This window comes from Nelumbo nucifera, chromosome 5 (assembly GCF_055504915.1).
Source record: "Nelumbo nucifera cultivar China Antique chromosome 5, China Antique-T2T, whole genome shotgun sequence".
NCBI classification, from domain to species: Eukaryota; Viridiplantae; Streptophyta; class Magnoliopsida; order Proteales; family Nelumbonaceae; genus Nelumbo; species Nelumbo nucifera.
In genome coordinates, this window is record NC_142653.1 from 64029508 (window position 1) to 64057089 (window position 27582).

The 27582-nt window shown below is 38.6% G+C and overlaps 1 protein-coding gene across 4 annotated transcripts; it reads left to right on the forward strand.

Annotated features, from left to right (window-relative positions):
• The first annotated feature begins 1383 nt into the window (after positions 1-1383).
• On the forward strand, positions 1384-27582 carry LOC104588619 (Peptidyl-tRNA hydrolase family protein). Of its 4 annotated transcripts, none has more exons than XM_010246626.3 (9): positions 1384-1687; positions 1785-1869; positions 1982-2049; positions 7916-7966; positions 8071-8144; positions 16571-16629; positions 16712-16788; positions 26608-26685; positions 26765-27582. In XM_010246626.3, exons 1-9 carry the CDS (start codon positions 1580-1582, stop codon positions 26894-26896), a joined length of 732 nt encoding a protein of 243 aa, XP_010244928.1. In that variant the 5' UTR covers positions 1384-1579; the 3' UTR covers positions 26897-27582. The 4 variants fall into 4 exon arrangements, with proteins under 4 accessions (XP_010244928.1, XP_010244930.1, XP_010244931.1 ...); XM_010246628.3 differs by having other exon boundaries at positions 26769-27582; XM_010246629.3 differs by lacking the exon at positions 26608-26685 and having other exon boundaries at positions 27383-27582.

The window sequence follows — 27582 nt, forward strand, 5'->3', positions numbered from 1 at the left end:
TTCAAGCTCTAGTAGAGCTTTAATGGTGGATGCATCTTTTCCCAAACTTGGCCTCTTTTTAAGATCGTTTGAAGCTTGTTTCATGGGCTTCTAACACTTTCAACACTTGTTCGTTGTCTTTCTTACTAGTTTCCCCTATAATCGCTCTCAACTTCGAAGCTCTGAGATAGAAAAAATGGAGGAAAATTTTCTTCATTACAATCTCTAATAATAAGCCCAACGACTACTCTTTCATATGGCAGGACCAAACCTTCCACTTCTTCTCTACGTCAAAAGTGTAAATTGAACATACCTCCCCACATCTTCTGTTGGAAAAAATGGGGTCACTGAAAACTTTGGAGGAGAAGCTTTGAGGCGCGTTTGAAAACACTGTCTTTAGAACGCTATTTGCTCCCACTCAGTTTTACTGAGTTTGTTGTTGGGTTACAGGAAAATTCGTTCTCAGAATACAACAGAGCCTTGGGCAAGAATCTGCAACCAGCAAACATTGTGACTGTTTAAAATGTAGTTAACAATTAATGACTATTAAGTTTGAATTGTGCTTCTTGATCACACCCGACCAAATCGTGACCGTTGATCTAATTGACCAATCAAACCCATTGGATTTAATCTCTTATGAGATTAAAATCCAACATCTTCTTTTCCGGGTTAAATGTGCAAATGACACCAAAGGTCTTCTCCAATACGAAGAATTTGCCCTTGGAGACAATGATCAAGAGCTAGGTGGTGGCAGTAGAGCCCATGAGGATGGCATGCATGGGTTGGTACATCTTCCACTTGCGTGAATTAAGGTTGTACATCTTCATGGTGAGTGGGGCATCTTCAAATTCAGAGGTGCCACCGGCAACAACGATGTAGGACCTAATAATTGCAACTAGAGTCGTTGAAATGGAGGGGGTGGTTAGAGATCCGATATGAATAAGAAGAAAATTAGATGATAGATGAAGGCTACTTTGGTCCTTTTATATGATACTTAACATCCGTTAATAGTTTTGGACCAACTTGACAGTTTTTGAAAGTTTAAGTGTTGCAATAATACAATTTGAAGTTCAGGTACTAACTTGATGCTACCTCTAAAATATAGGTACTAATGTAGAATTTTCCCTAAATTAAATAACAAATCCATACAAAAAAATCAACTAAAATAATAGCCTCAATTTAAAAACATGAAAAATGGGTGTAAAACAAAATTTGTTAGAATAAATAAATAAAAAAATAAAGGACTTTTTGCATAAAAAATAACCAAGTTTGTTCAGTTTACATATTCAGGCATGTTTAAAGAAAATTAATTGCAAAAATGGTGAGAGGGAAGAAAATGTTTTTGTTAAGACCAAATTGCCCCCGATTTAAAAGATATATCGTTTTCCCCTCTTCTGCACTTCTCTCTCTAAACTTTAAAGCACGCTTTGCCTTCCTCAGCCCTCCATTCAAGAATGAAAAATCAAGAAAAAGACATATCTTTTTGAATAATATTTTCAAAGAAAACTTTCATTTCTGGTGAATGCAATCTGAGTACAAAATAAAAAAATCATACTAAATCCGGCGTTGAGCTTGGGAGGCCTTCTAAAATACACAGGAAATGCTTAGCAGGGTGTCCAGGCATTGGTTCTCCACTGCTTCATCTCATCCATGGCTCTTCGTGGGCTTAGGCAACCCCGGCGAGAAATACCAAGGAACAAGACATAATGTGGGTTTTTTATGGTTGTTTATCTTGAAATCCTAATTCCGCCATTTAAACCCATAATTTCCCTATCTCTGTCTGAATCAACAATGGCCAAACACAGGTAGGGTTCGAGATGATCGATGCGTGTGCAAAATCACTAGGGATTTCAGTGGACACTGTTCACTGCAAAGCTCTCTTTGGACAAGGTTTGTTTAATACCTTTTTTTTTTTTTCATTAGTTGATGTTTACATTAAGAAATTTCAGTTTCACTATATTGTTCAGTCTGTATTGTTAATCTGGAGCTTTTATTCGTTCAGGTTACGTCGGCGATATTCCAATTTTCCTTGCAAAGCCGCAGACATACATGAATTTGAGCGGTGAATCTGTGAGCAGTCATTTGTTTATATTACTTTTCTACATTATTCGTTTTTCAATTGCCATGACCCACTTGCCCACAAACTGCTTGCTTGGCCAACCGAGACCTGCGTTTGGCTATTCGTTTCCACAGACAAGTTGCTAAAAATGGTTGCCGAAATTTTAATTATTTGACTTATGGGTTCGTCTCCCGTGATTCCAAAGAACAAAATAATGCCAAGAGCATGAAGTTCTTGTTATCCTTATGAGGTTGGCTGTTAGTTTCTATCATTATGCCTACAAGGGTTTTAATTCCTAAGTTTATGGATGTTTTTAGTAAAACGTTCTTGTCCAACAGGAAATCTTTCCAACAAGAAATCTTGCTACTTATCAAAAAAAAAAGGAATCTTTCTGTATATTTCAGTGTCTTGGGAAGTTTTTTTGGGTACTGACAGTTCTTCCTGCGTTGGAAAGCAAAAGTGTGGAATGTGAAATTCTCATTGATGGTAAACTGAGTATTTTTACCACAAATAGAAGGTTGCAGCCTTTCCCAAATTTGCAAAAGGCTTATTGTCAATTTTCTCGTTGATCTTATGGAAAGGACTGTGTTTATATTAATTGCATATGGTTATTCTTCTTTTGTCACTTCAACATAGAAGGGTGGGACACTGAGTTGCCTAAGGAAACCTTTAAAAAGTGGCTAGGGATTAATGGGGGGAAAGAAAGCAAAAATTATGTGGAGTTGTGTGCCTTTTGCAGTCTGTTGGAGGTGTGGGAAGAAAGTAATTGAAGAATCCTTAATAACAAAGAGAGGAAGAAGGATTGATTATGTGCTGCTATTGGTTCAAGGCTGGTGGATTGGATGCTTTTTCATCCACAGTTTAAAGATTCTAAGAGAGAAGACTTTGGTTCTGATTTTTGGATTTCATCGAGTCTTTGATTAGTTGAAGCAAGAGCACTTGTTTTTGTTTGTTTATCTTCCCTTTTTGTTTTGTTATATGTTCCTTTGTATTTGCGGGTGATGCCTTGTTTTTTTGGAAGGTAAATAAAGAGGAAAATATATTGAAAGAAAATGATGAGAACACAATTGAACCCAAGGCCAAGGGGGTTGATCCATATACACCTCCTCCTGAAGATCACTATGAAGGAAGGCATTCTTGATGTCAAGCTGAAATAAGGGTCAGTTAAAGTGAGTAGTAAGGAGATAATCACTTGTACAAAGCTCATCTTGGCAATTGGAGAGAAGGTTCTTGAGTAGTCAACACCATAGGTTTGTGTGTAACCTTTTTTCCACCAGTCGTGCTTTAAATCATTTAATGTTACCATCTTGTCGATGTTTAATTGTATATACCCATCGACAACAAACTGCTTGCTTCCCCGGAGGAAAGGAGGTGAGATCCCAAGTATAGTTAGATTGGAAAGCATGGAATTCTTCATCCATTGCCTTCTTCTAGTTAGGAGAAGTAAGGGTATCCTGGATTGAACAAGGAATCGAAACAAAAGAAAGGAGAGAAACAAACTTCTGATGGAAAGGAGATAAGTGAGTTAGTGAGCGAAGGAAACATAACGAAAAATAGGATGATTAATACAAGCACGCTTACCCTTACGAAGGTCAATGGGAAGATCAAGATCTGACTATGGAGGATTTGTTGACGGTAAAGCCGTTGGAGGTGTATCATAAACTAGAGGTGGATATATTGGCTCTCATTCTTGTCTAGAGTACGCTCTGTGAATCATGGTCATAGAGGCTCCTGTGAAGTAGGAAGAGGGATAAATACATTACCTAAAGTAGAAGGAAGAGGAACAGAGGGAGAGGGTTCTTGTTTGGAAAAGTAAGGCAAACTCTCAAAGAATGTAACATTGGGAACAACAAAGGCCTTGGGAGATTTGGATCATAACACTTATACCCCTTTTGTGCATGAGAATAACCAAGAAAAACACATTTGATGGCACAAGAGTCAAGTTTATCATGGTTAGGACCCAACTTGTGGACAAAACAGACAACCAAAAACACAAAGAGGAAGAGAGAAAGGAGAAACCCAGGGAAATAAAATAGAAAAAGGAGACTTTCCATCAAGAACAGATGAAGGCATGCGGTTGATTAGAAAACATGAGGTGAGAACAACATCACTCTAGTATGTCTTAGGTATAGACATTTGAATCAACAAAGCATGAGTTGTTTCAATTACATGACAATTTTTCCGTTCAGCCACACCATTTTGTTGAGGTGTGTGAGAACAGGAGGATTGGTGTATAATACCATGAGTGTCAAAATAGGTTTAAAAATCCCCAAGAAAATATTCTTTAGCATTATTTGAACAAAATACTTTGATACACACACCAGATTGATTTTGCATTTTATCATGAAAGCAATGAAATATAGAAGACGGGTCAAAATGATTTTTCATTAAATAAATCCATGTCATTCTTGAATAATCATCAATGAAGGAAAATATTTAAATCCATTATAAGATGACATTCGACTAGGACCCCAAACATCTAAGTAAACAAGCACAAAAGGATGCAGGACTCTTTTATCTTCCCTTTGAACACAATAAACTCTATGATGTTTATTCAATTGACATGACTCACACTCCAACTGAGATATTGACTCTAAAGTAGGAACTAATTTCTGTAAAATACAGAGAGAGGGATGACTCAAGCGACAATGCCATTGATGAGTAAATGATGAGTGGAGAGCCTTTTGTGGACCATTGCCATTCAGGTAGTACAATCCTCTAGCTTCACAACTGCCACTAATTGTCTTTCCTGTCTGGAGATCTTGAAACACATAATATGAGGGATAACAGGTTATTGAGCAATGGAGTGACTGAGTAAGCTTACTTATAGACAAAAGACTAAGAGGAAATTGGCACATAGAAAACAGAATTCAAATTGATGTCAGAACTAAGAGATGCATTACCAGTACCAAAAACAGGGGAAGAAGTTCCATTAGCTAAGGTTACGGTTTGAGATATGGAGGGAGAAGACAAGGACATAAACATGTCTGGAGATTCATTCATATGATCTGAAGCTCTAAAGTCAATTATCTAAGAATTACATTTAGAATTGGAGACAAGACAGGCTGTACCTGATTGTGCAAGGGTGGCAGTTGTGCCGGAAGAAGACAGGTGAAGTCTTTCATACTCTTCACGGGTGATAGAGACCAAATCCTTGTCCTTACCCACTCTTGAAAGAGGTACCTTCTCAGTAGAAATTTTGTTACCACTATCACATCCCGCAATGGCATGATTAGCTCAAGAAGATAGTGGGCCAGTAAGTCATGGCGAAAGTTAACAGTATGTCCCTCACGACCACAACGAGAGCACTCTCAGACTAGGCCTGGACCATTACTTCTACCACCACCTTCATACCAGTTGACACCCTTCCACCACTTCGGCCACCTTTAAGCCCATGACTCACTCCTCTAATAACTCCTCTACCATGCGTATTCCTACCTCCATCACCTCCTCTAATAGTTGCCAAGGTAGACCTCTCTGGCATGGAAATGTTGTCATTATGTGGGTTTGAGGCTCTCCGGATGTGAGAAAACACTTCAGAGAGAGATGGGAGGTCGCTACTGCCTAAAATCTGAGCCCTCACTGGTTCAAATTCACTCCTCAAGCTGGATAAGAACCTTGCAATATCCAGATGTTCCCATTGTTCTTGTTGAAAAAATTTAACTCATTTCTCAGATTCTTCAATGCAGCCTAATATTCCTCCACACTCTTATCACTCTGCTGGAGAGTGAATTAGTCATAATACAACTGATATATCCTCGTCACATTATCTTGACCTAAATACAGTTGCTTCTGGACACTTACTGTACTATCTTCGAACACAAGGAAGAACACCCACAATCTACCACATTCTAACCTGAACCACTTCTGGACTTTACATACTCAAAACTGATCTTCTTCCACACCACCACAGTCCATTCAATCACCACAAACAAGCCTTCAACTGCCGCACCAAATGAAGCACTAACCACTGGTCCTTCGAATTGCCGAATAGGGGACCTCTACAAAACCATGGAAAACTCACCAGCTGTCACGGTTGGAGGCATAGAGGCCTTCTTTCCTACAGGGTGATCAGTTCTTTATGGTCTCTTTCTCTCCCCTTGCTGAATAGAAGATGTTCTCTACTTGAAGGAAATAAAAATGAGAAAAGAAGAGAAGGAAGTCAAGAAAAGTGTGTGGTCAGAAGAGAAAGGAGTTAGAAATGGTGAAGAAGAAAGGAGGAAGAAAAGAAGGGTTTTCTTAGTTAGAGAACTCAGGAGTTTCATCCTCTCTCTATCGACCGTTTGTTTCATTAAGCTCTAATAATTGTAAAATTAATTCTGCCCTTATAAATAACATGAGACAAACCAAACATATAACAAGAGAGAAAAAAAGACTAAAATACCCCCACTGGCTAGACTTTAACACCGTTCAAGGAACCTGAAGCACCAAGGGAAACTCCTTGTGAAGCTCCATCCTCTTGAACTGTTTGTATTCCATCTTGTGGCCTGCATTCCACATAGCAGCTTCAATGGAAGTTGTAAGCCAGATACAGTAGAATCTACCATTGGAGAACACTTCTATTTTCCTTGGAATCTTTTCAGGCTTCACACCCATCAACAGAACTGCTGCTGAAATCAAGTCTAGCAAAAAAAAAAAAAGTTCTCAAACCACCTCCACAAGCTTTAGCAATCAACTCAAAGGCTGATTGCTACCACAGGTGAAAAGGCAGACCCAAAATGCTCAAAATGATGCCATCATTGCACTGCACAATCTTTGTGTTAGAGCTTGGACACCAATATGAAATTAAAACCTGAACAAGCTCAGTTTGGAATGAAGAAGCAGCAAGATCAATCTCCTCATACAAAAAGTCCAGTAATGCTTTGTTCTTGTCAAAAGTTGTTAGCATTAGCGAACCTTTTAGTTTCAAAAAGTCACTGACCACAGCTCCAATTCACGCCAATCTTCAACCTTCTCTTTTGTTGCAACCACAAATCTGCTTTCCAGACGTTCTTTCCTTCTGTTGATAACCAATTTGACATCTCCCATATTACCTGTCACTGTCACCTTCAATAGATCTTGTTCTGTTTTGGTGTCTGAAACCTTTTTCTCTATATTTCTTTCGAATTCCTCCATGAGCCTAAGTGTCTCCCTCCAACCATTGCTCCTCCACTATTCAGAAAAGCAGACTAACTATTTCTTTCCCCTCCCACAGAACTCCCAAAGGGCAATGAAGCTTCCTTTCGAGTTACTTCTTCTGTCTGCAACATATCTCCTCCCTCCCATTTTTTTCACTGATCTCCACCCTTCCCTGTCTCTGAAGAAAATCAAATCCTCAACTAAATCCTTAAACCAGCAAATAGCTTCTCCAACCAAAAAACTGCAGCCCTCTTATTCTCCCTGATCTTCATGGCAACCTTTTCATTAAGACTGGTTTCCTCAAAGAAAAAACTCTTTACTTTGATTCTCTGAAACATTCTCATCTTCAAGTTAGGATTTCCTCAAAGAAAAAAAACTTGATGCAATCAAGTTTGAATCAAGAATTGTCAATAGCTTCAAGGTCAAGTTCAACTCAGCTGTCTTATGGATTGATCTTCAGCCCCTCTTGATCTGATTGGATCCTCATATATCTACAATTCTTCAAGGTAAAAGCAAGGGCCCAGCCCCAATCCTTCATTTCTCTTCAGCACTTCTGATAACTCCAATAAACCTTCCCTAAAGAGAGAAATCCATGAACACCTTTGGAATCAGCTAACCCTTATTCTTTTCAGCACTTCTGAAAACTCCAATAAACCTTTCTGTTATAAACCGAATCAGTTTTACATGGTCTTTCCAATTTATATGAAAATTCAATATATGTTAATATGTTATTTTTGGTATTGGTTTAATTTATTGCAGACTGGACCACTTGCAGCATACTATAAGATGCCACTCAATCGTGTTGTGGTGGTACTATTCTTTTCACTCATCTTTCCTGTTTTTATTTTTCTCCTGATTCTCTTGTTAAACTGGAAAAAGATGTTGATTAACTAATTTATGTTTGATTTTTGTAGTTTTTTGATGATATGAACTTACCTTGTGGGGTACTTCGTCTACAGCACAAAGGGGGGCATGAAGGTCATAATGGGTATTACTCCAGGGCACTTATTGGTTTTACCTCAAAATTATCTATTCTTATTTTTTTAGTTCTAATCAGATTACAAAACTAGTTGATTTGGTCTAACCTTCACAATTAGACATGGAACTTTGACCAGTTACAGTGATTCAAGTCAATTCAACTTGGAAAGTTGGAAAAACTATTTTGAAAAATTATTAATGAAGTCTTGCTGATCAAAAAAAAAAAAAAAGAAACGAAGAACAAATAGAGGGTGCTAATGGAAGAATGGTTAGTAACTCAAATAGTACAAAAAATAATATATACCTTTGTAAAGCTTGAATTTCTGAAGTGAAAGAGCATTTAATAAAATGAAGAAGGGAAAACATTAGGACTTAATGGTATCCCAAATGAAGTGTTAGAAGTTGTGGGGGAGGTAAACCTATTTAATAAAATGATGTAACCTAAGAGGATACTGGATGAATGGAGAAAGAGCACTATGTTGCCTATATTTAGAAACAAAAGTGATGTACAAAGTGTTGGAAATGAGATTTCTATGTATTCAATTAAAGCCAAATGTATTTTGTTTACATTCTTTCTTCTAATAAAGTTGAAACTTTTTTTTTTGAGGCATTTGTTCTACAATTGTTTATCTTTATGACTTTTTCCCCTAGGGAATATTGTAGAGTATCCAAGTGGTGAGTGAGATTCATCATGGGATTCATCTTTATAAACTTGATCCTAACTAAGGGCATGTTTAGGTAATGGTTAGCACATGTATGGTTATATGGTTTGATCTCAGCCATTTGGGTGAGACTTTAGACTACAATGTAGATGTGCATTGGGATACACATTAATAATATCCAGAGATTGGTTCATCAAAAGGAGTCCCCTGTCATTGTCAATTGCTTGAATCTCTCATATGCAAAGTCTCTTTAGTCCTTAGACCTGAGGACTTCCAATATTGTAGGGTTGTAATCAGTCACTTTGATATATCATGATGACGACTACTAAAGATATACGACTATGAGACTCTGTATGCTGGGTGCCTGTGAGTGATTCTATGATTTTGTGAATGTCCAACAAGGAATCTGCATCTTCAAACAAGAGTAGAATATCATTACCAAGAAGTTGAGTTGAATTAGGGCTTTGACTAGGAGTCCTAGTTGGATAGGGCTTTGGAAGAGGAATCCTATTGAGGCTAGGACTTCTACATAAGTCCCTGGGTAACACTGAGATGAGTGTGCGAAGAATCCTGTTGAATTGGGACTTTTAGGGAGGAATCCTAGTTGCACTAAGGCTTTGATAATATGGTACCAGAGAAGTCTGGGATTAATATTGGAAGAGTCCTAGTGGCATTGGAACTCATAGTTATTTTCTAGAGCATTTCCTATAGTGTCCTGATTGAATTGGGAATCCCTAATATACGACTATGAGACTACTAAAGATATATGACTATGAGACTCTGTATGCTGGGTGCGTGTGAGTGATTCTATGATTTTGTGAATGTCCAACAAGGAATCTGCATCTTCAAACAAGAGTAGAATTTCATAACCAAGAAGTTGAGTTGAATTAGGGCTTTGACTAGGAGTCCTAGTTGGATAGGGCTTTGGAAGAGGAATCCTATTGAGGCTAGGACTTCTACATAAGTCCCTGGGTAACACTGAGATGAGTGTGCGAAGAATCCTGTTGAATTGGGACTTTTAGGGAGGAATCCTAGTTGCACTAAGGCTTTGATAATATGGTACCAGAGAAGTCTGGGATTAATATTGGAAGAGTCCTAGTGGCATTGGAACTCATAGGAATTTTCTAGAGCATTTCCTATAGTGTCCTGATTGAATTGGGAATCCCTAATATACCCGGGTGAAAATATGCTAGCAATTGCTTTGGACCAGTTTCAAAGCAAAAGGCTGAGTTTCAAAAGCCGGTGTCTTCTTTGCAAAGCTAATAGTGAGGACTGCTACCACTTATTAAATTTCTTGTCCAGTTGCTGTAGCTATTTGGAATTGGATTTTTACTTTGTTTTGGTGTAGGAGGAACTTGTCAATGTGGAGTGAAAAAGCTAATTATAGAAGGTGATTCAATGCTAGTAGTGGATTGGCTGCAAAAGGAGGGGAGTAGTTTTTGGAAGATAGAAACAACTGCCATTGTCAAACTTACACCAAGCTTGAGCGAGTCCCTCTCTTCGTTCAGCTTTGCATCGCTCAATTCCCCTCTCTCTTCTTCATCTTTGCACCCTATATCTTTCGATATTGGGCCTGGGAACACCTGCTCTTCATCAATTGCATTGATGCATCTCCAACAGACTCCAAGTTTTAGGTGAGGTTGAGTTAGTGAAACCATTTTACCTTCCATCCCAAATGAGTGCTTTGGTTGATCTTTACATCTCATTTATCTTCTGACATTGAGTTAGACGCAGAGAATTAGGGGGCTTGGTCAAGTGACCATATCCTCCCTCATTGGTAAATGACATCCCCCCTCGTTACATGTTTTGCATATTGAGCTTTTGTCCAACAGTTTCATGAGATTTTATGGTATGCAATGAAAGAAGTGAGAATAAGTTCGACTGATGGCATGCATGGTCATATAAGGTTTCTCGAAAGGTGCTTGGTTGGACGGATTGTGAACTTAGATCTAGACGTTGATGAGGTGAGGTCTTGGGCTACAATTGAATGGTGATCAAATTTGGCATTTCAGGTGTGGAAACCCGATGTGGGTTTCTTCCTTATTTTTTTCGGAAACGAAGAAGAAGCTCTTGGCATCCTCAATTGTGAATAAGATCAGTTCTGTTGCCCAAAACTCAGGCTAGGCAGATGGAGTCCTTTAGTTGGGGCATTAAGGAACTTGGATTTGGGTACTCCAAGCTTGGTGAGGATAAATGTCTATGGCATCCCCTTACATGCCTGGTGCTTCCAAACATTTTTAGCTGTTGGGGATGCAGTGGAAAATTCAGGTTTGTTGATTCAATGACTTTCTTGTGGAAGAACCTGGTCGCTGCATGTGTCCTGGTTGAGGTGAATGAGGTTCACTTGGTGCCAACATCGCTGGCACTTAATTTTGGTCGAGAATTGCATGACTTGAAATTAGTGGTTGAAGGAACTTATCCAGTTAGGTGGATGGAAAGTTTGGGTTTGTGGGAGGAGGAGAGAAGTAGATGTTGTCCACCTGTTTCGAATCATTAGAAGTCGAAAGCATAGTGTCAAGGCGCCTAGGTGAGCCTAGGCGATGGAATTTGATAGTATAAAATAAAGATCCCTACACCTTCTTAAACTACTTTATTAGTTTTTTTATACTAACCAACATACCTGTATACTGGCTATTAGCAATAAATTCATTCAAATAAAACATAAAATGCCATTATATATACATCATACTTGTTTCAGGCCAACGAAAAAGGGGGAATGTAGCGAAAAAAAAGAGAGAAAAATAAGGGGGTGGAGCCCCTGTTTTGTTCCCAAAAAAATATTTGTTAAAAAAGAAAAAAATATAGGGGTTAGAGGACATGGAGCAAATGTGTGTGTGTGTGTGTGTGTGTATGTCAGAGTAAGAGGACAACTTGGACTGTGTTTAAGGTGGCGGAGACCCTGTTTCAGGCTAATAAAAAGGGAAAATGCTACAAAAAAGGAGAGAAAATAAAGGGAGAGAGCCCCTGTTTTGTTCCAAAAAAAGCGTTATTAAAAAATAGTGCAAAAAATACAGGAAAGTTTTAGAGAGTTGGGGTACAGCCCCTGTTTAAGAAGAAGGGGGCGGAGCCCCTGTTTCGTTTCCAAAAGTATTTTTAAAAAGCTAAGAAAATAAAATACAGGAGTACCAGGGTGATTTGAGGAGGAGGAGGCTGAAGAGGTGGAGCCCCTGTTTCATCCCACAACTATTTCTTAAATAAGTAAGAAAAGAAGGACCACAGATGACAGAATGATTGGACTGTTTAAGAAGAAGAAACAGGAGCGGAGTCCCTGTTTCGTTTCCAAAAGTATTTTTAAAAAGCTAAGAAAATAAAATACAGGAGTACCAGGGTGATTTGAGGAGGAAGAGGCTGAAGAGGTGGAGCCCCTGTTTCATCCCACAACTATTTCTTAAATAAGTAAGAAAAGAAAGTCCACAGATGACAGAACGATTGGACTGTTTAAGAAGAAGAAACTTACCTGGAGGTCTTGGATGACTTGGACCGAGTCACTGGTTTCTCTTCTCAGTCTCGGTTCAGAATTCAAACCCAAAGAAACTTTTGTAGCCTTAGTAAAAGGAAAAGAATTATCTTTATAAAAAAATTGTAACATACAACAGGATGTATTCTAATAAAATAAAACCAACCAATAAAATGATACAATATATATAAGCATTCAAAAAACGAAAGGACTCTTTGTAATGGGAGGGGCGGAGGTTGAAGACAAAGGCTTTTTTGGAAATAAAGAGTTTAATCTTGATAGCGGTGGCGATTTGATGGCTTTGTTAGATTTCTGAGGTGATGAAAAAGTGAAAGGGTATGAAGTTAGTAAAAGTAATTTGAATTTATTAAGTGGTGGACAAGTGGATAGCCAGGATGTTAGGATCTTGGAATATAAAAAAAGATGGAGTTTTTTTTTTTATTAAAGAAGCTGAAGAGGCGGGTCACGTTCGTAGATTGGGCAATGGCTTAACTGGGGCTAATCTCTTGAAACTGAAAGGTGCTGGGCTTTATCCAGCCATTATTTTAGTAGGCTAAAGGTTTTTAAGAGAAGAGGCTTTAAACATAGGAGCTCAAATTTCCTCAAAAGGGTGAAGCTTCTATCATAGTTTGATGCGGGGAAGAGAAGAGTTGGAGATGAGCTGATTGGGTTTGGGAGATACTTAGTACGAGAGCCAAGGAGATAAGAAGACTGGTGCTGACTTTGGGACAAGAGTTTATGATGCAATGGTTTTGCGGGTTCTTGTTCTGGCTTGCGGCATTGTGAGGATCAGGTCTTGGCTTTGCTTGTGGCTACTTCTAAACATTGGACAGCTGGTGTTGAGTTGGATCAGGTGGGGGTTTGCGACTTGGATGTGTCTTCGACTAATGGCGCAGAGACTCTTCAAGATGAGGCGGTGGCTGGTTCTGGTTTGGAGAAAAGAGAGGGTAGATCAGAAGGTTATGTGGAAAAAGGTGAAGTTCCTAGTGAAGGTATTAGTGAAGTGGCTTTAAAGGAACATGCAGAGAAGTTGGAGACTGACCATAAGACTTAGGCTTTTGAGTTAGGTCTGTCTCAAGCGGAAGTTGGGGAAGTGTTGGTTGGTAGGATAAGAGTTGACTTGGGCCACAGAAGGGAAGGTGGTTGGGATCGAGAAGACTGTTGATCCACTGTCAACACGGATGCTAAGAATCCCTGAGGGTCAAGTTTTTCTCATATTGTGCCTGTGACTAAGGTGTTTTTGTGGCTGAAAGATGGTATTGTGGGGGTAGGGCCTACAAATAGGTACAAAAGAATATTCAAGAGAAGAGGAAGAAAGCCAAAGGTGCTGGTGTCTGAGGAGAGCTGAGGGGTGGGTCAAGTGTCTTTGGAATCAAAAACTACGAAGGGGGATGTCAAGTTTGAGGAAAGAAAGGAAGATTGGTTAAATGCTAAGGAGGAGGTACAGGCTCTGTTCCTATTTGACAAGACACTAAGACAAGGATGTATGCCCATAGAAGACCTCATTAACAGAGATGTTGAGGTGGGTAAAGGGCTCAGTCTGGTTTCTGGGAGGAGAAGAGTTTACCAGAAAAGCCTTTGAGGAACCTGAAAAAGGAAAGAAGAGAGGGCAAGGAATGGCTTAGTAGGAGAAGGTAGGGAAAGCTAGAATGAAGATGATTTAGGGCAGTGGGAAAGGTTTGAAGGGGAGGATTAGGGTGTGCTATTTAGGGGGTCTCTGGAATTTTTTCAGTTAAAGGTTTGTTTTTTGTTTGCTTTAGGCTTGCTGGTCTATAGGGATGATGCTTCGTTCGGGATGGTAGTGGGTGTTTTTCTGCATGTGTTTTTTGGTTCCTTGTTTTGGGGGTTTCTTGGTCTTTTGTTCTTCTCGCAGGTGATTCCTTATCACCTACCCTTGTACTTTATTTTTTTTGAAGATAAAGTAAAAAATTTTATTGAAATAAAAAAGAAGATACAAGGAAGTTGATAAGCAATCGCCTGAGAGAGAGACCATCCCAGAGAGAAATCCTAGAGAGGCATAAACAAACCCAAACAAACAGAACCAAAACCAAACTAAATTAAAACCCAACTAGAGAAAACCCCTAAAAAAACAACAATAGAAGACAAGACAAAAAATGACAAATGACACCAAGAACATCCTAGCCAGCCCAACGCCCACAATATTTCAGCAAGCCACCCAACCCTAAACCGGAACTCTAAATACCATAACTCTTCTCAGTTTTTTGAGTACTGTTAGTGTCGGCTGTATAGGGGTAATACCTTAACTCTTCTTCTAAGTTTATACTTTTCTTATGAAAATTATGGTTAATTATTTTTTTTTGAAGGATAAAGAGAAAATTCATTAAAAAGAAGAAATACAAAGAAAGGTGATAAGGAATCACCCGAGAAAAACTCATAGGCTGAGGACCCCAACAGGTCCGACAACAAACCATAACAAAGCCCAGAAATACAGAAACACACAAATGAACAGCCTACAAACTCAACAAACCGAAACTCAGCCAGAAAGCAACAAAAACAACCAAGAAATTAGAAAGAAACCCCTTGAAACTGAGGTGACCACCAGCTAGACACCTAATCCGACGATACTCGACCCTCAGCTTACAAATCAGACAAAGTCTCAATCTTCATCCACAAAAGCATCTTCCTGCCTGAATCATCCTCGTCCCAATCTTTGCCTCCTGATCGAACTTTTCTTTTCAATTTCTCATCCTTTCTGAATCATCCTCTTACCAATTGTGACCTCTCTTTCCACTAATTTCTGGAGAGGCACACAGCCAGAAACACCCTCATCATTGCTGGATTGTGACAACAAATTTTCTTCAGCAACAGGACTGTCCACACTCACCTTGTCTTCTTCTTGTTCCTTTCTCTATTTGAGAACCCAAAGATTTAGCCTGCATCATTGACCCCTAAAGATCATATCCAGAAGACCCAATACCTTTCACACCTTTTCTCCTATAGACCCATATATAATTCTTTGTTGGACCTGTTCTAACCAGACCAAGCCTCAACCTGGAAAAGATTTTCGTCACATGCACGACATTCTGATTTCTTAAACTACGTGGTTTTTTGACAGTCACCTCAAAGGTGCCTCCTCAGTGTTTCTTCTTCGACCCAGAATTAGCATCTGAACTCTCCCAATCCTTTAAATGCCACTGACTTGAAATCCTTCCCCAGGTCCACACAATTAAACTTCTGTCCCTCCACGTGTCTCTCCCTTCCAACTTCCAAACCAGCCTCAATAAGATCTAAGGGCCGTGGTCCTATCATGGGGTCCACCCTCTTAATAATCCCTTCTTGATTCTTTGATTTCCAATTGCCACTCCGAAGCTCGAGGCCCAACTTACCACCTCTATTAGGGAGGACCTTTTTCAAAATTCCCAACATACCCTCGTCTTCAACCTCTAGACTGAACCTGTTAAACTGACCGTTCGGCTTCCTCTTCTTTTCGGTAGGAACCAAAGAAACTTCATCCCTCGTTTTTCCCCAAACTCCCATGTTCTCCACCCACCTTAACTAATAAGATCCCTCAACAACGAGTCTTAGATTGAAAATCTCTCTGGCGAATCACAACGACAACGATGAGGGAGCACAATGAACTTCTTCCACTTCGACTAGAATACTTCCACACACTAGTTCTAGGATTGACAAACCTGAATCTCCTGCAACCTTCTCCCATTGTTTCAAACGTCTGGAAACACCACGTGTGTAGAGGAATGCCGTAAATGTTTATCCATACCAGACTCATCGGGCCCACATCTCTGAGAGCTCCAACTAATGGATTCCATCTCCTAATCCTCAGTTCAGGAGAACAGACCTGAGATTGTTCACGAACCATGGTTTCATATGCCTCCTCATTATCGAAAATGAATAGGAAGAAACCGGCATTCATTTTCTTTCCTTGAAAGGAGTTAGTTGGTCTCCATATTGCGATTGCCTACTCCTTCACAGCCTCTTCGTGTCTGAATTAACAAAGTGACCCACTAAACTCCTTTTCAGCTAACTTAGCCATCCAAAAACACTCCTGTTCGAAGTCACACTAACCTCCATTGTAAGAGGGTTATGGAACCTAGGGAACTACCCTAGGATATATGATTTTTTACTTAAAATCTATTGCCTAGGTGACTAAGCGACAAGGCACCCCCTTATCGCCCAGCCTTGCCTTGTCACCTTGGAAACTATAGAGAGAGGTAACACCTTGTGCCTCTCTGTGGGATGCTTGTAATGCTTATTCTCTTTGATATTTAATAAATACTTGTTTCTTTCTTTTGTGATTACTTGATGCTGCAGTATTTAACTGTTCTTTCATCTTGACAGGATGAAGAGTGTAATCTATCATTTTCGAGGCAATAGGGAATTTGCTCGACTAAGAATTGGTTTGTTCTTACTGTGTTTCACTTTAGCTGCATAGTAATTTATTGTTGGTTGCCAAAATTTATTTGAGATTATTGTATTCAGGGATTGGAAAGCCTCCAGGTCAAATGGATCCCAAAGCCTTCTTGCTTCAAAAGTTCAATGTAGGGGCCCGTGAACGAGTAAGTGCATCTCACTTCTACTTATAGCAGACATGTGAAGATTTTAGTTTCTGATGCACTCAGGCCTTGCCATTTTCAAGTTCCTTTCTATAGATCTAGTATAAAAAATCTTATGAAGATGCCAATTTGCCTAGTTGGTTGGTAGCCTTTGAGAATTGATAGCACAACTTACAAAACCTGAAAATCATATAACAACATTTTGCCACTTGATAAATTGGTCTATGGTGCTTGATGTAGCATAGCCTACAAATTCTGTTAAATTTCAACATTGTTGATGTCTGCAACAACAGCATATGCTTTATTGGAAACAAAGAAACTATCTACAAAATGGTGTCCAGTGAGCTAAAAGGATCACCGGGTCAAGTGTAGGATATAATATGGTGCATAGGGGATTTGGGTTTGGGGAAAGGAATGAACCAAGAGATACAATATTAGATTTTGTAATAGTTTATGACATGGAAATTTTAAACAACATTTTCCAAGAAAGGATGGACACTTAATAACATTTAAAAGTGAATCAAATATAAGCCAAATTTAGTGTTTCCTTACTAGGAGAACAAAATGAATGATGTGTAAAGATTGCAAAGTTATCGCAAGAGAAAACTTAACAACACAACATAGCTTAGTGTTGGTAGATATAAACATTAGGAAACGGAAGAGAAATAAGGAAGAAAATAAGTGTCCAAGAATTAAGTGGGAAAACCTAAAAGGTGAAAAGATAGCTCAATTTAGAAACAAGTTTATAATAGAAGGTAATTGAAATTTAGATGGAAAGATTAGTGATATTTGGATTGAAATGGAAAACAACATAAAGAAAGTAACAAAGGATGTCTTAAGAGAAGATAAAGAGAAATGGAAAAGTACTAAAGAAACTCAGTGGTGAAACGAAGAGGTCCAAAATATAATTAGATTAAAACTAGCATGTTAGAAAGAATGGAAAAAAGCTAGAAATGTAGGAAATTGGAAAAGTATAAAACCATAAGAAAGGAAGTTAAAAAGAAAGTGATTGATGTTTGATGAGATTTACCACAAATTAGGAATTAAAGAGGGAGGAAAAGGAATGTATAAACTTGCAAAGTTGAGGGAAAAGAAAGAGATTTAAACCATGTTAGGTGCATTAAAGATGAAGATCAAGTAGTCTTAGTAGAAGCTGAGGAAATCAAACAGAGATAGAAGACTATTTGAAAATTTATTAAATGAACAACATGGAGAGGATGCTAATGGAGGAAAATCTAGCAGTACTAGTAGTGTTACAAATAACATGTACCTTTGTAGAGTTAGGCCTATTGAAATAAAATCTGCACTAAATAAGATGAAGGAAAGGTGTTACCATGTTAAGACTAGATGGGATTTCGATGGAAGTGCGGAAAGGTATGGGAGAGGTAGTCTTTTTATGGATAACTAGGCTATTCAATAAGATTGTGAAAGAAAAGATTTTCCTTTTTATGGCTAATTCCTTTTTTTTTTTCTCTCAGGTGATCACCTTCCTTGTATCTTTTTTTTGTTTCAACAAAATTTTTCTTTTATCTTCAGGAAAGAAGAAGATGCCTGATGATTGGAGAAACAACTATATGGTGCTTATATTTAAGAATAAAGGTGATATAAAAAGTTGTAATAACTATCAAGGGATTAAACTCATGAGCCACACTATGAAACATTGGGAGATAATAGTTGAACAAAGATTATGATTTGAAACAAGTGTTCAAAGAACCAATTTGGCTTTATGCAAGGGAGATAAACCATGGAAGCTATATTTCTTTTGAGACAATTTAAAGAAAAGTTCAAAGAGAAAAAGAAAGATCTCCATATGGTGTTAATTGACCTAGAGAAGGCATATTATAGAGTTCCTTGAGACTTTAGATTTTATAGATATGATGGGTCTTTACCAACACTCAGCACTTAGCCCTTATTTAATGAAGGATTAAATGCAAAACAAAAAGTAGTTGTTTCCTTAGAAACAATGGGTTTTAAATAAGTAGGACTAAAACAAAAAGTATATGACATGTGTACTAATAGGAGTGTAAATCGGGATACATTTGGGATTGGAAACCAAGATATAACTCAATGTGACCGTTTCTAGTACCTTGGTTCAATAATTCATAATAAGGGGGAGATTGAGGAGGATGCCACCCAAAGAATTAGAGTAGGATGAGTTGTAAATCACACCTGCAATAATCTGAATTTAAAGAAAAGAAATAGTAGAAACGAAGGATATTGAAGAGAGAGAAGTGAAGGAAGAAGAAGATGGAAGAAAAGGAAGAAGAAGAGAGAGTAGTTCTAAACCTCTCTTTAGCCCCCAATGGTCTCTTTTATTCTTTTATTATAAAAAATAAGGATAATTACGTGAGTGCCCTTAGTAGGGCGTCCATCACTAAAGACAACAATAAAAAACAAATAAAGAAAGAGAAAACAGGCCCATAACTAAGGCCCACTACCTACTAGCACAAGTCATAAACATTACTTAAAGAAAAGCAAAGAAACTAAGGCCCATTCGGCCCATTACACAATGTTGTAACTTTGCCTTGGGAGACACCCTTCGTCAGAACATTTGCTAATTGTTGCTCTGAGGCAATAAAAGGAAGGAAAACTTCTCCAGAAGCTACCTTTTCTCTTGTAAAATGCTGGTAAACTTCAATATGTTTTGTCCTATCATGCTGAGCTAAGTTGTGAGCTATGTTGGTCGTAGCCTGATTATTATAGTAAAGCATTAAGGGCTTATCATGTGTAATATCCATCTTCTCTAGAAGTGACCTGAGCCATAACAACTCTGAAACTCCATGTGTCGTTGCCCTGTACTATGCCTTAGTTGAAGACCTGGCTACTACTGATTGTTTCTTACTCCTCCGGGAGACAATGTTCCCTGCAACCAAGGCACAATAACCAGATATAGATCTCCTATCATCAATAGTACCATCCCAATTGCATTTGTATAAGTCTCTAGCTTCATGTGTCCATGCCTAGAGAAGATGATACCCTTTCTTGGAGTTCCCTTCAAGTAACACAAAACCTGTTTTGTAGCAGCCATATGTGTGTCTCTAGGGGCATGCATAAATTGGCTGATCGCACTAACAACATATGAGATATTTTGTTGTGTCATGCAAAGGTATAGCAACTTCCTCAAAAGTCTCTGGAACACTCCCCTGTCTGCCAAAAACTCACCATCATTAGTTGAGTTTATGGTTAGCATCAATTGGTGTAGAAACAGGTTTGGCACCAAGTTTCCTAGTCTCTGTGAGAAGATCTAACACATACTTTCATTGGGAGATGACGGTGCTATCTTTAGACCTAGCAAACTCCAATTCTTAGGAAATATCCCAATTCCCCTAAATCCTTAATTTCAAATTCCGAGTTAAGGAATACCTTGAGTGCCTGAACTTCCTTTGTATCACTCCTTGTAAGTTGTAATGACAATATCATCAACATAAACAATGAGGAAGGTATCTTGAGTGCCTCTCCTATTCACAAACAAGGTATGGTTGGATTGTGTCTGTGTATAGCCAAACTCACCAGTGCAGTTTTGAATCTATTAAATCAATCTCGTAGGGATTTCTTGAGGCCATAAAGAGATTTCTTCAACTTGCATACCTTGCTCTGCATTTCCTTACTATACATACCTAGTAGAAGTGACATATAAACCTCTTCAGTCAAGTCTCCATTTAAGAAAGCATTCTTCGCATCAAATTGATATAAGGGCCAGTCTAACTCATTGCCAAGGATAGCAGAGCTCTCACTGTAGTCATTTTTGCAACTAGGGAGAAAGTCTCCATATAATCAACTCCATATACCTGAGTAGAACCCTTGGCTACTAGCCAAGCCTTATACCTCTCATTGGTGCCATTAGCATGATACTTGATACTGAGCACCCATTTACATCCTGCTGGTTCCTTCCCATGAGGCCAATCCACAATATCCCGGGTATGATTTTTACGAAGTGCTTCTATTTCAGTTCTCATAGCCTCCTTCCATTCTAGCTTAGAGAAGGCCTTTGTAACTGACTTGGGTATAGGCTGAGAAGAAATGGAGGCTAAGAAAGAATAATAAGATGGGGATAACAAGCTATAAGGTAGGTTTTGGAAATACAATGTGCTATACATTTCCTTTTACCTTTTCTCACAACAATAGGTAGGTCCAAGTCTGGTAAGGAAGGTTCTGGAGCAGGCAGTGAAGGACTTATCCTCTCTTTAGGGGTTGAGAGTGTTTGAGGCTCAACTGTAGATGAGGGAGCAACCTGATCATGCTGTAGCCTTTGTCTTTGGTGCCACCTTTGAATAATGGGATGTATAATGAAAATTGGAGGACTAGTAGGAGGAGGAGCAGGAAAGGTAGAGCTAGAAGACCAGGGCTTTGCCATTGGAACAGAAGGAACCACAGGAGACTTAACCTTAGGATCATTAGGAGAAGATAGAGGAAGTGGTGAAGAAAACAGTTCAACGGAATGTTCCCCTTAGAAGAATGACCATAAAATGGAAGTGATTCTGCAAAGGTAACACCCATGGAGACAAAACGAGTTCCACTAGATGGACCAAAGCAACAAAAGCCCTTTTGTGTGGAGGCAAGGCATACCCTAAGAAAATGCACTTCTGGGCCTTGGGTTCAAACTTATGTCTCTGAGAGCTAGGGACATGAAAATACCATGTGCACCCAAAGACACAGAAAGTAATAGGAAACAATTAACTCTCAGGAAATGGCTTTCGAGGAATATGATAGTAGGTTTCAGTGGGTGGCTAGACCGGCTAATGCCTTGGCTGATTATCTTACTAAAGGAGACTTAACCTCAGGATCATTAGGAGAAGACAGAGGAAGTGGTGAAGAAAGCAGTTCAACGGAATGCTCCCCTTAGAAGAATGGCCATAAAATGGAAGTGATTCTGCAAAGGTAACATCCATGGAGACAAAACGAGTTCCACTAGATGGACCAAAGCAACAAAAGTCCTTTTGTGTGGAGGCAAGGCATACCCTAAGAAAATGCACTTCTGGACCTTGGGTTCAAACTTATGTCTCTGAGAGCTAGGGACATGAAAATACCATGTGCACCCAAAGACACGGAAAGTAATAGGAAACAATTAACTCTCAGGAAATGGCTTTCGAGGAATATGATAATAGGTTTCAGTGGGTGGCTAGACCGACTAATGCCTTGGCTGATTATCTTACTAAACAAGGGGCTACTTAGGTTTCTTCTGTTTATTAACTAAAGGGTTGATAGTATCCTCCATCTCCCCTCCTTAAACGGGAGGTAGCATCTTGTGCCTCTCCCTAAATTGTACTCTCTTTGGCTATGATTTAGTAAATCTTACTATTCACTGGTAAAAAAAACAATTCACTCTCAGGAAATAGGACATCAAAGGGAGATTTGAACCCCAAGACTCGAGAAGGCATGCATTTAATAAGGTAAGTAGTCGCTGTCACTACATCACCCAAAAATCTCACTAGAACAATGGTGGCAAAAAGGATGCTCCTGGCTACTTCAACAACATGCCAATTCTTTCTCTCTGCTACCTCATTTTGTTCTGTAGTACGGGGACAAGAGATTTGATGTATAACCCCAAACTTCTCAAAGTTTGAAACAAGATCATTCTCAAAATATTCTTTAGCATTATCCGATCGGAATATCTTGATGTGGGTATCAAATTGGGTAAGCACAATTCATGAAACTGTTTTGCAAGTTTGGGTACTTCAGCACAAAAACGCATACGGTAAAGCCAGGTGTATCAAGAAAAGTCATCAATAATCTGAATAAAATATTTATAACCATCCATGCAAGGTAAATGGTATGGCCTCCACACATCAGAGTGAACAATGTGAAAAGGAATTGTAGATCTTTTATTACTTGCAAAATTAGAGTTTCTACAATGCATTGACAACTTGGATGACTCACAATGTAGACTTGACAACTTAGTTTCTCTAAACAAAGTTGGAAGCAAAAGTCTCAACAAAGAAAAAGAAATATGATCCATTTGTCAAAAAAAAAGAGAGAAAGAAATATGATCCAAACAATAATGATATAACATAATAGGATTGACCGACTTTGACACATTTGAACCAAAAGTTTCTCTCGAAGGTAATACTTGACTTTGTCTAGGCATCCGATAGGTATATCCCATTTGCCTTATGGGCACTCCCAATCACCTATGAGAGTCAATGTCCTAGAAAACACCATAAGAAGGGAAAAATGTCACATTGCAATTCAAAGATTTTGTCAAATTACTAACCAAAAGCAAATTATTGTTTAATTTAGAAACATGATGGTGAGGGTGTCTGAAGCTCTAATGTTTCCCTTGTTAGAGATAGGAGCAAGAGAGCCATTAGCAAGTTTGACCTTATCTTGGCCAGATAAAAGTTGGTAAGTAGAAAATAAGTAGGACACACTAGTCATATATGGTTAAAGGCACTTGAATCAATTATCTAAGGGATCCTATGATTGCTTGAGATAAAAGAATGATTCGCAGTAGTACAAATACTTGAATGGGCATATGCAGATAAAGAGAGAACTGTCTTTGATGAAGTAGGTGCTGTAGCAATAGACTCTATGTGACTAATTATTCGATCATACTTCTCATACTCAACCTTGGCAGGTGCTAGTTTCTCTCATGCCCCTGTTCACTCTGTGAGGAGGTGGCTACATTTGCATTTGCATCTTTCGCATTCTCATTCCTTTTTTCATTGTTTGCATTCTTGAGTCTAGTAGGTATAAGCTCTAGATGCAGCTTCCAACAAGTGTCTTTAGTATATTTAGGCTTCTTGCAGTATTCACAAGCATCTTTCCCATTCTCTTTCTCTCCTCACTACTCACTATAGCGTAAGCTTTAGATAAAGTCACCTCATCTTTCACCAAAACAATTTGTCTCACAATATCATACTTCAGGTTAAGTCCGATAAGGAACTCAAAGATCAATTTCTTTCCACCAGCTTCCTATGTGTTTTAGCATCCTTTGTACACTCCCAAACCACAATTTCCATCAAATCAATCTCCTGCCAAAGCGATTTTAGCATGGAGAAGCAAATGGCTAAGGGCTTCTCCACCTCTCATCAGTAGGGTTATCCTCCCTTGGCTTCTTCTTGCTCTCGGTGATGTAACCCCATTTCCCTCTACTACACACACGTATCTTAATAGACTTAGACCAGGTTAAATAATTGGTCCCATCTAGCTTCATAGTGTCACTGCCCCAAAAAGATTCTCCATTGACCCTCCATGTCAAAACCTGGAATCTGTGGGATATTTGGTTTCTCCTCCAGTTTGCTCTATTTAGTGAAACGGAGATCAAAATAAGTCTCAATTAAGCTAGAATTGCTATCCCAAGCAAAAAGCTACTCTTCAAACTACCAAATATAGAGTTTCATAAGACCTGCCTGAATGGGAGAAGAGGAGAAAGTTCAACTGATCCTATCAGAGGTTCCAGAACTCTATCCAACTTAAGTTGCCCTTAATGAAAATCAAAAGGCTACACTTTGATCCCCAAGCGCTAGCTTCAAAGTGTCTCTAGGACCTATAACTAGTACTCTCTAGTCATCTAGGGTTTTTGGGAAAAAAAACTCCAAGAACCTGCCCTGGGCTTCAACTGGGGATGAAAAACTTCACAAAACCTCTCCAATAACCCTCCCAACTGGGCTGCCGAAGCTTCTCCCTAATCAGCCAATCAATTCTCCGTACGCATTGTGTATGGGCAAAGAGAGAAGAAAGAAAAGAATGTGAGAACGTGCTTTAATCCCAAGTTGTAAATCACACCTGCAATAATCTGAATTAAATGAAAAGAAACAGGAGAAAAGAAGGAGATTGAAGAGAGAAATGATGGAGGAAGAAGATGGAAGAAAAGGAAGAAGAGAGAGTAGTTCTAAACCTCTCTTCAGCCTCCAATGATCTTTTTTATTATTTTGTTGTAAAAAATAAGGACAATTACATAAGTGCCCTTAGTAGGGTGTCCATCATTAAAGACAGCAATAATAAACAATAATAAAAAGGAGAAAACAGGTCCATAACTAAGGCCCACTACCTACTAACACAAGTCATAAACATAACTTGAAGAAAAACAAATAAACTAAGGCCCATTCGGCCCATTATCCCTACAGGATGTGCAAAATATTGGGGGTGCATTTGGACTTTTGTGTGATAGGTGATTCTACTTGGACCAAAAGGAAAATTGTACAAAACAATTGTAATGTTTTATGGGGCAGAATGTTGGGCAGTCAAGGAACATGTCCAGAAAATAAGTCTGGAAAAAATGTGAATGCTAAGATGGATGGGCGGCAGAACTAGGAAGGATGGGATCAGGAATAAAGTCATTTGTAGGAACCTGAGTAGCCCCAATAGGTGATGAAATGAGAGAAGTAGACTAAAATGGTTTTATCACATGCATAGAAGACCATCAAAAGCTCCAGTTAGAAGAAATTTATTACAAGTTGAAGGGGTAAGAAGGCCTAAGGGTAGAGTGGTAGACCAAAAAGGACTTGGGTAGAAGTAGTAAGAAATGATTTTAGCACTAATATTTTAATAGTAGAATGAATTGGAGAAGCAGGATTTGTGTAGCCGACCCCATTTATTTGAGACAAGGCATGGACGATGATGATTATGCCTATTCAGATTGAATCAAAGAGATTCTTCTTTCAGAAAGTAATTCTATCTGGGCTTGAGTTCAAGATATTGGAACTGAGCAAGGTGCAAAAGATAGTCTTGAATGGTTCATCCTTTTCCTGGATTCGGTAGCTAAAGACGAGAATAGACAAATGGAGCAAACATGGGGAGAATAGAAGATCATACTTTGCAGAGACAAGGAAGGCAAACATGCCTTTTTGGTGTTGCTAGAATTCTTTGGCAGAGGCCAAAGTAAATGTGTTCTCATTCCTGCGGGCAACTAGGGTGAAGAGTGGAGGGTTTTTGGTTCTAGAATCGAAATGGATCTTGACTTTGAGAATGGAACACTGATGATCCCTAAAATGTCCTGTGAAGCCCTTGAAAATGGGAAGCTTGTACTCCAAATGACTCGGTCTCTTGTAAAGACAAACTCCAAGTGGCTCCAAAACCTTCTGCTAGCAAAAACTTTCAATCTTGGATGCTACTGACAGTGGAAGGAGACCTTGGTGTGTGAAGTGGAAAGCAAATTGAATTGGGTTATCTTCAAGCAAAACCTAATGCCAATTTTTGGGCTGTCCAGAGGCTCTTGGTTTTGTCATTTAACGATCATGAAGCTGTTCCGGTTTCAAAAGAACTACAAGAAAAATCAAGAGATTTTTTGGACAACTGGGGTTTTTCCACACAAGGCAAACATTGAGTGAGGAAGTGGAATCCAGAAGTGAACAAGGTAAAATGGAGGAGCAAGGAGGAGATGATCAACTTGTTTGTGTTACCCTTGCACCTGTGTAATGTTGCATCGTTGAAGATGTTGGAATACCTATGTTGGTCCAAGCAGAAGATTGTGGGAAGATTCAAAAACTCCCTATTTCCGAAGTTAACAAATGGTTCTTTTTGCATTGGACCTATATCCAATGGCCTCTTTCACTGATTGTTATTATTCTTGAGGCTCCATTAAAGATCAAGTGTTCACTCTGTACTTCTACATGAAATCAAAGTATATATGTTTTAATTTTTATGTTTATTTTAATTGACATTTTCTCATTTTTTATGTTTATGAAGATGCTGATTTTTCAAGTTGGTAGACTTTGAAAATTGATAGCACTACTTGCAAAACTTGAAAATCATAATACAGAATTTTGTCACTTGTTAAATTGGTCTATGTGCATGGTGTAGCAGAGCCCACAATATAAATCACTTGAAACTTGAACCATGTTGATGTGTGCAACAATAACATATGTTTTATTGGAAACAAAGGAACCGTCTACAAAATGGTGGCCAGCAAGCCAAAATAATCAGGCTCTTCGAAGAAAGTTGTTTACTGAGTTTAGCATGGTGTGTATTTTTGTGTAGGCAAAGGAAGTCATATATTTCTCCTTTCATTATTTGATGTGCTGTTTTTTTTTTTGGTCAGATAGATTCTGCTTTACAAGAAGGGAGTGAAGCACTGAAACTCCTTATATCCAAAGGTTTGACGGAGAGTGCTAGATGCTTTAACAGGGAACAAAAGTATAAGCATTTAAGATTACAGACATTACAAGTGTGAGCATCAAATTTCCAATAACCATAATTCTCTCTAAGTTGGTCATTGGTTTTGCCAAGGAGAGACTAAACAAGAATGTCCCATATGATGAAGAAACTTCACTCTTAAAGGCAGATGTCCTGATGTTCTATCAGAGGTTTAATCTAGCGATATAAAAAAAAAGGTCAATTATTAGGCAATGAAAGATCCCAAAATTGGCAGAGAAGTCTTAGGAAACACCATACAATCCATTATACAGTTCTGGGGAAAGTTCTATCAATTTCCATGCTAATTTCTGTTAGTGCATCAGTCCGAGAGCAGTCGAACACAAGCAAACATTTCCTATTGCTGACATAAATTAGCCCCTAATTGAAGAATGAAGTTTGTTTTATTGACCATGTAATAACTTATCTTTGGCTATTACATTATTACTTCTAAACATGGATAAGATGTTATCTTAGCCTACAGTTGCTATCCTTTTTCTTTAAATAAAAATTCTTTGTTTATTAGGGAGAGATGAATATTCAAGTTACGGTGATTCTTGCAACTATGGTGCTATCGAAGTATTTTTTTTGTCATACACCTGCAGAGCATTTGTATTAGAACCAGATGTCAGCTTATGTGGTTGAAAAGTTTTAGGTCTTTTATGAATTTTATTGTATTCAATGCCATCTGATTAATGTTGGATTCTTGATTTTTTTCCTGTCTGA

Excerpts from the sequence above, each read along its gene's own strand:
- LOC104588619 (XM_010246626.3), top strand. The coding sequence starts at position 1,580 with ATGCTTAGCAGGGTGTCCAGGCATTGGTTCTCCACTGCTTCATCTCAT. Across the intron at positions 1,688-1,784 it reads ACCAAGGAACAAGACATAAT|GTAGGGTTCGAGATGATCGA; the intron begins GTGGGTTTTTTA and ends GGCCAAACACAG. Across the intron at positions 2,050-7,915 it reads TGAATTTGAGCGGTGAATCT|ACTGGACCACTTGCAGCATA; the intron begins GTGAGCAGTCAT and ends AATTTATTGCAG.